Source organism: Cebus imitator, unplaced genomic scaffold (assembly GCF_001604975.1).
Source record: "Cebus imitator isolate Cc_AM_T3 unplaced genomic scaffold, Cebus_imitator-1.0 Scaffold11, whole genome shotgun sequence".
Lineage (NCBI taxonomy): Eukaryota > Metazoa > Chordata > Mammalia > Primates > Cebidae > Cebus > Cebus imitator.
The window spans coordinates 5,845,725-5,854,193 of record NW_016107326.1 but is presented as its reverse complement, the minus strand read 5'-3'; the positions used below and the strand labels follow the sequence as shown (position 1 = coordinate 5,854,193).

At 46.8% G+C, this 8,469-nt stretch overlaps 1 protein-coding gene across 2 annotated transcripts in view; it reads left to right on the top strand.

Annotated features, from left to right (window-relative positions):
- Positions 1 to 8,469, top strand: part of DUSP29 (dual specificity phosphatase 29) — a 38,234-nt gene that overhangs the window by 10,668 nt on the left and 19,097 nt on the right. Inside the window, exons 2-3 of one of the 2 annotated variants that reach the window (XM_017549781.2) lie at positions 5,107 to 5,157; positions 5,641 to 5,874. In XM_017549781.2, coding sequence (XP_017405270.1) covers positions 5,675 to 5,874 — 200 coding nt within the window. In that variant the 5' untranslated portion in view covers positions 5,107 to 5,157; positions 5,641 to 5,674. The remainder of the gene's footprint in view (positions 1 to 5,106; positions 5,158 to 5,640; positions 5,875 to 8,469) is intronic. The other variant, XM_017549773.2, reaches the window with a different exon arrangement.

The window sequence follows — 8,469 nt, the reverse complement described above, 5'->3', positions numbered from 1 at the left end:
TTTTTTTTTTTTGAGATGGAGTTTTTGCTCTTGTTGCCCAGGCAGGACTGCAATGATGAGATCTCCGCTCACTGCAGCCTCTGCCTCCCAGTTTCAAGCAATTTTCCTGCCTCAGCCTCCCGAGTAGTTGGGATTACAGGCATGTACCACCATGCCTACTAATGTGTTTTTAGTAGAGACGGGGTTTCTCCATGTTGGTCAGGCTGGTCTCGAACTCCCGACCTCAGGTGATCCGCCCGCTTTGGCCTCCCAAAGTGCTGGGATTACAGGCGTGAGCCACCTCACCCAGCCTACATTTTAATTTTTAATTGACAAATAATAAGTATTTATGGGATACAATGTGATGTTTTGATATATGTATACCATATCTTTCATCTTTAAATGTTTTAAAATTAGCTGTACTTTAGTTTCCTTTTAAAGCAGACCCTGAGACCAGAGTTTGGGTGCGTGTTGTTTCTTTGAGAGGTGCTCCTAGGAGCATGCTGTGGTGTGCAGAGCTCCCAAGAGAGAAGAAGCAGTAAAGGATGTGTGAGCAAGCAGAATCCCACTCTGGGCAACTGGAGCTCCAACGCACAGGCCAGTCTCTGGGAGACTCTGCAGGACATACTTCCAAATTGGGCCACTCAGGGTGGAGGAAGTGGGTGTGTTTATCCACCAACTCCTGCCCCTAATTGGTGATAACTTCTGGGGGATGTTAATTCTGCATACAGCAGGCCTGACCAGCACGAGAACTAGAAAATGCCCTCGAGCAGGAAAACACAGGCACCTGAGGTAGGAAGGCTTTTGTGTATAAAGAACTGTCCACTTCTGCTGCTGTCCACTCGAGCTGAGGAGGTACCTGTGGGCAACTGTAGTAGGTGCTATTCTTGTAACAGGGCAAGGATAGCATCTACTATAGGCACTTACATTTAAAAACCAGTAGATTTCTCATAACAATCTATAGGGATCATAAAAATACCAGAAAATCTGGGCTTGTATTCCCACATGGGATGGCAAGCTGCTGCCCCCTTCAAGGCATATGCTCCCTGGTGTGCCACACTCCCCACCACTCTCTAATGTCTCTTGCCTGAGGCCAACAGTCAGGTTTTTTTTTGTTTAATTTACTTTTTAAAACCCAACCCTTCCTCTGTGTTATCTGCCTGGCCCCTCCCTGAAGGAGCCTGAGTGTGTCACCTTTTAAGGAGGAGACATGCTGACGTTGCATGTAGGCCAAGTCGCCTCGGAGACAGCGTTTGATTTCCTGGGACCAGATCTTTAAATATGAAGCTGTAACAGGAACCTGGAGGCCTCTCTTGACAGCCTGCCCAACTCTCATTATGACATTTAGCCTGTGATTGATATTGTGTATGTCATTGAGACCTTGGCAGTTAATCTCTGGGTCGAATCTATGGAAACCAAACAGAACAGATTTGTCTTCCCTTCCATGTTGGCTGTGATCTGGGAAACAGATGCTCCTGGCCTCTCTGAGAATTAGAGAGTTGGGAGCCATGCAGAGAGGGCGCACACAGGCCGCCTTTGGGATTTGGAAAGATTACAGGTCTATGGTTTCTGGACGGCTCCACACTTTGTTCTCTTTCTCCATCAAATCTGCGCGCTGGAGGATAATAGATCCCAGGGCTCCCTCTGCATGCCAAGCTCCTCAGGGCAGACCGCACCACTTCCTCTTCTGTCTGGAAATCCAGCCGAGGCTTTTAGCACAGAGATGGAGACGGGGATGGTTCCCTCCATAGTGTAAGGAAGAAGAACGGCCTCACCAATGGTGAAGTCAGCTTCAGTGATCGAAAAAGGCAGATGGAGGCTTCAGAATGGAATTGACTCCAGCATCTTGCAAAAATCAAGTCTTCTGAAGCTTCCATTAACAGCAGGCAGTGTTCAAGAGGGCCTGAACCATCACCTTTAGGTGTATGGTGCCGTGTCTACTCACTTCGAACAAGAAGAGTGGGTGCCATGGATGGGCTGAGCTTCAGACCTTTAGACATTGTGGGCCTGAAGCTAGGAGAGCTGTAACTACGTATGCTCGTAGAGGACTGAGGGGTCTAGGCTTGTTTCTGTGAGAAAGATTTCTGGTCAATCCCGGAAATAATTTCTCCCTTCCTGACTGGAAGCATAGCAGGCAGGTCCCAGAGTCGAGCTCAGGCCTGACAGACCATCCACAGCAGGAGGGCAGCCCACTCTGCGCCCGTACTCCCCTCCCCTTCGCCCTCCTCCAAATCAGCCTGGAGGCTCAGTCCTGCCTTAGCAGCTCTTGCTGAGCCCCTAGCACAGGCCTCACAGCCCTTAATCATTCCTGCACCCCCCAGTCATTCATTCACTCATTCCATTCATTCACTGAGCCACTTCCTCATTCAACCCATATCTCCGAGCGCCTCCTATGTGCCAGACTCCAAGGCTACAGAGAGAAGCAATACTCAGGAGCCCCGAAGCAAGGTCTCTCTCCTTCCAGCCTGCAGCTGCATTCTGGGGTAAAGACTGGGCCTCCCAGCCCAATGGAACAGCAGGAGACATTCTGAATGAGCACCCTCACTACCTTTCCCTTGACTCCACAGCGTCCTGGCTTTCTAGCCACATCTCGGACAATTATTATCAAACTTTACAGAGCGTCAGACTCACCTGGAAGCTCATTAAGATGCAGATGCCTAGGCTCCTACCCTGGTCTAGGGTGCAGCCCGGGAATCTGTATTTTTGATCAGTGCCAGGTGACTCTGACAGAAGTGTCTTCAGACCACACTTTGAGAGACTCCATAGGCGGGTCCCCTCTTCTGCCCATTGCCCTCCACACACCCCACCAGAAAGCAGAAAGCTGAAGGAAGTCACAAATCCTGGCTTCCCACAATCCCAATAGACACACACAGCTAGCTAGTTAGTGATCCTTTAAATCATCTGCTTCGGACTTGGGAGAATCGAATTCCCCAAAGCAGTGATCTTAACCCTTTCCTTTCAAATTCCTATCATGGAGAATTTCAAACACACCTGAAGAGAAACAGCAACTGGTCAGGTGTGATGGCTCATGCCTGTAATACCACCAGCGCTTTGGGAGGCTGAGGTGGGAAGATCACTTGAGCCCAAGAGTTTGAGACCAGCCTGGCCAACGTAGTGAGGCCTCATCTCTACTTTAAAAAAGGAAAAAAGAGAAACAGCTTATAACCACCATCCAGCACGATCACTCATAGCCAACCCATCTCATTCACACCTCCATCAATAGCCTGCCCCAACATTATTATATTCTTCTGACGATATTATTTTTGAAGCAAATATTTCAGTATGTTTTTCTAAAAGATAAGGCCTGGTATCACGTAACTGTCATCAGAATCTCTGCAAGTTGGCTGATAGATATAAACTCGAGGACCCAGAGGAGACTGAGGTTTTTCTCTGGTGAGACGACTCCCGTCATGGTGGTTTGCTCTTCTATCAGAAGGCATATAATGTCTGATCATCTCTTCTTATTCGTATGTGGTTGGCAGTCCATGCTCAGTGTCTGGATGCAGCAGCTCATCAGGTGGTTAAAATGGTGCTTCCTTCTTTATCCATTATCTGGAATACTCCTACAGAAGAAAATTTCCCTTATCAACTCAGTAGTATATAATTTGTCTAAGACAGGAGCAACACATGCAGATTCTTCTCCTTTATCCATCTTCAAAATAAGGAGCTGGTTCCCAAACATCTTCTGACAGTGAATAATTAAGGTTTTTGTTTTGTTTTGTTTTTGAGATAGGGTCTCCCTTTTTTTCCCAGGCTGGAGTGCAGTGATGTGTTCATGGCTCAATATTGCTTGACCTCCTGGGCTCAAGTGGTCTTCCCACCTCAGAGTCAGCTGCCTGAGTCCTGAGTAGCTGGGACTACGGGCATACACCACCACACCCAGCTAATTTTTGCATTTTTTGTAGAGATGGGTTTTGCCATGTTGCCCAGGCTGGTCTTGAACTCCCGGGCTCATGCAATCTGCCCACCTCGGCCTCCTAGAATGCTGGGGTTACAGGTGTGAGCACCGCTCCCAGCCTGTTTTCAGCACTATTATTATTAATATTACTATTATTTTGAGATGGAGTTTCACTCTTGTCGCCCAGGCTGGAGTACAGTGGTGTGATCTTGGCTCACTGCAACCTCTGCCTCCTCGGTTCAAGCGATTCTCCTGTCTCAGCCTCCTGAGTAGCCGGGATTACAGGCGTACTGGCTAATTTTTTGTATTTTTAGTAGGGACGGGGTTTCACCATGCTGGGCAGGCTGGTCTCAAACTCCTGACCTCAGGTGATCCGCCCGCCTCAGCCTCCCAAAGTGCTGGGATTACAGGCGTGAGCCACCTCGACTGGCCTTCAGTATTATTATGACCTAAGTGTTTGATGTATTTAATCCACAGGAGTTATTTTTATTTTTCATGCTCAAGTTGTCCCATTTTGATAAGCGGGAGCTTCTTCAAGTTGTATTCTGAGTCCATTTGACATGTGCTTTACAGTCTTCGAAGCCATGAACCCTTTCCTACGTTCTCCACATCCCAGGCCTGCCCCTCCTCACACTGCATCTCCCAGCTCCCTCCCTCTCACACTAAGACCCTGTGCTACACATCCTCAATTTACCATCCTCCTTATCTGTAAAATGGGACTAATGATAGAGTATTAGGATAACCCTACCTCAGCATTGTTAAGATTAAATGGATTTACGATCTCAAGCACTTGGAACAGTGGCTGGCACACATTAGGTGTTATATAGGTATTTGTCAAATAAATAAATAGCATTCCCTCCTGTCACTCACCTCCATGGTTCTCAGTCTTCCCACCTTTTCTTCCTTCCCTCTAGTCTCGGAGCAGGAGCACGACTTCCCTTTCCAGACTGTCTGACCATAGGTGCATCATTTACTCAGCTCAGGAAACAATCACTGTCCAAATCCACTGCAAATTTATTTCCTCAGGGACAATGGAAAGTCCTGGCCTGCATTCCACTGGCAGAGCCTGACAAGCTCTCCAAATGCACATTTCAATCTGGAGGCATAGCTTTCTAGCTTGGTAAGTTAACGCAGTGATAGCCAGGCTCCCAGTGTGAGAGCCCTGAGCATTGCCTTCAGTTCTCCTGACAGGTTAACCCTCAAGTGGCCACATTTCCTCCCCTCTCCAGGCTTCTGAAGTCCTGCTGATGTGTGCATGGACCAAACCCAGGCCAGGATAGGTATGGCCTTGGTGATGTGCTCTTTCCACTGGCCGATGGCTCCCTGCAGATGCTGAGAGGGCCACGAGCCTGGAATGTCAGGGATCCTTTGGGCCTTCCTATTTTGAGTCCAAAATGACCCAAACCAGTAGGCTTCAGTCAGATAAAGGAAAAAGTAGGCACCAAAGGAGTAAAGTCTGAAGACAGGTGGGAAGGAACTGGCTGCTTGCAGGATTTCTTAGCTTCAGGGCCTGCCTTGGCTCACGTCCAAGGGCCCCAGCTCTCCTACTCTGGAAAGATTGGCACATTGGGGAAGCGTCATTTAACTGCCATCAGGGCCTTCTTGTTTACCTGCATGGCCTAGGAAGAGGAAGCGGGGCATAGCAGGCTGGGGAGATACTTGGCAAATTTTAAGGATAGCTTATTCCCACCTCTTTTTGTAAAGCCCATTCCCTGCCTCAGCGTCCCCTGAGAACCCCCATCCTGCTTCTCTCTCATAAACAGCTGCAGAAGGGAGAGACAATCCCTTGGCTCTAAAATGAAATCCAGAGAAGTGAAGACAAGCCTCAAGAATGCCTACTCATCTGTCAAGAGGCCGTCATTGAAGGTGGAGGAGGAAGGCGACAAGGAGGACTACTGCACCCCCGGAGCTTTCGAGCTGGAGCGGCTCTTCTGGAAGGGCAGTCCCCAGTACACCCACGTCAGTGAGGTCTGGCCCAAGCTCTACATCGGTGATGAGTAAGTGCCCAGGCTCAGCCTCGCTCTGGCCTCGCCTGGGAGTGGGCAGCAGCCCCTCTTCAGGCCATACTCTGTGCCACCTTCTAGCCATGGGCTTTGGAATTTTTAGCTGTTCTGTGAGAATTCAATTCATGAGGGCTGGGCTTATCTTCACATTACAGAAAACCTAAAAAAAGGCTTAGGCAAGATAGAGATTTACTTCTCTCTGGCGATATAAGTGCAGAGGGAGGTGGGGTGGGGCTGGCCTGGCCACTGCAGGGTCATCAAGGACTCAGACTCCTGTGTTTCTGTGCCACTGTCCTAGGGGTGTGGCTTCTTCCCTCCAGGTTGCTGCAGGGTCCCAGATTGCCACCAGGGCTCCAGCCATCAACTCTAGGACCCAGACAGCAGGAGGGTAGAGGGAAAGAAAGAGCAGAAGGGCATCTTTCCAAAGCAAAGTCCCATCCCTAACTTCCCCTGCCCCTAGCTGCAAGGGAGGCTAGGAAATGTGGTCTTTCATTTTAGTTAGGTATAATATCCTCAAGAATAAAATTCATTCTTAGGTTGATGGTGCAGGAACACATCAATGTATGTCTGGAAGAATGGCAGCCTAAGTTGAGGTTGCTGTCACCTCCATTCGATTTTTATAATCACCATTACCCACTCTCTACATAGCTGAGATGAACCTACTGTAAATAATATTAATAATGATAATGACTATCCTTTCTTGAACACTGTATGCCAGGCACTGTGCTAAGCATCTTGCATGCATGATCTCATTTTACTCTCCTGATAACCCAATGAAAGAGTCTATCTAGTCACTCCCATTATAAATATAAGGAAGCTGAGGCATGGAGCAATTAAATAACTGGCCCAAGGTCCCAGAGCTCAGTTGGCCACTACAGGCATGCGCCACAACACCCAGCTAATTTTTTTTTTTTTTGAGATGGAGTGTCCCTCTGTCACCCAGGGTGGAGATTGGATTTTACTGTGTTGGCCTGGTTGGTCTCGAACTCCTGACCTCATGATCCACCCTCCTCGGCCTCCTAAAGTGCTGGGATTACAGGTGTGAGTCACCACACCCAGCCTTATATTTCTTTTAAATAATAAAAAAAAAGGAATCATAGGCTGGGTGGTATGACTCATACCTGTAATCCCAACACTTTGGGAGGCTGAGGCAGAAGGATCACTTGAAGGCAGGAATTGGAGATAGCCTAGGCAAAATAGTGAGATCTTGTCTATACAAAAAAAAAGAACACAAAAAATAAAAAAAACCAGCATGGTGGTACACACCTGTAGTCCCAGCTACTGGGGAGGCAGGAAGATTGCTGGAGCCCGGGAGAGTGATGCTGTAGTGAGCCAAGATTGTGTCACTGCACTTTAGTCTGAGGGATAGAGCAGCACTTTGTCTCAAAAAAAAAATGATATTATAGATACACGTTGTTGTATACTTTTACTAATGCATAGTTAGCTGTGCCACAATTTACCCAATAATTTCTCAGCTGTGAACATTAGGGGAAAGAAGGAGAGGGGTGTAAAGAAACTCTCTAAGGTTTTCTTCTTTGAATTCGGCTTTATCGAGAAATAATTCATAAAGTTCACCCTTTTAAAATATACAATTCAGAGGTTTTGTTATATGTACAGAGTTGCACAACCATCATCACTCTCTAATTTTGGAACATTTTTGTCACCTCAAAAGGAAACCCTGAACCCATTAAACAGTCACTCCCCATTCCCTACGTGCCCCTCGGGCCCTGGCAACCACCAATCTACTTTGTGTTTTGTTTTTTTTTTAAGTTCTAGATTTCAGAGGACTACTTTGTGTTTTTATAGATTTACTGATTTTCAGACATTCTGTATAAATGGAATATTATAATATGTTCCGGCTTTCTTTCACTTTGCATAATGTTTTCCAGGTTCATCCAAACTGTACTTGTATCAGTATTTTATTCCTTTTTATTGCCAATCTCCATATGATTTTCATACTTTTCTGTAAGTCTAAAATTAGTTCAAAATAAAAAAGATACACATATACTTTGACCCAAAATATCACATTAAGAAATGTAATTTACAGAAATAAGAGTAGCAATAATTAGAAAATATGTGCAACAGTGCTGATGTAACACTGTTTGAAGTAGCAATAAAGGGGGGGACTGACATCTCTAGTCTTTTAATAACAAAATATTAAATAAATGTAGTAAATATTTCTATAATGAAAGTAATAGGCTGGGTGTGGTGGCTCTCCCCTGTAATCCCATCACTTTGGGAGGCCAAGGTGGGAAGATTGCTTGAGCCCAGGAGTTTGAGACCAGCCTGAGCAATACAGCAAGACACCATCTCTACAAAAAAAAAATTTAAAAATTATCTGGGCTTAGGCCGGGTACAGTGGCACATGCCTGTAATCCCAGCAGTTTGGGAGGCTGAGGCGGGTGAATCATGAGGTCAAGAGATTGAGACCATCCTGGTCAACATGGTGAAACCCTGTATCTACTAAAAACACAAAAATTAGCTGGGCATGGTGGTGCATGCCTGTAGTCCCAGCTACTTGGGAGGCTGAGGCAGGAGAATCTCTTGAACCTGGGAGGTGGAGGTTGCAGTGAGCCAAGATCGTGCCAC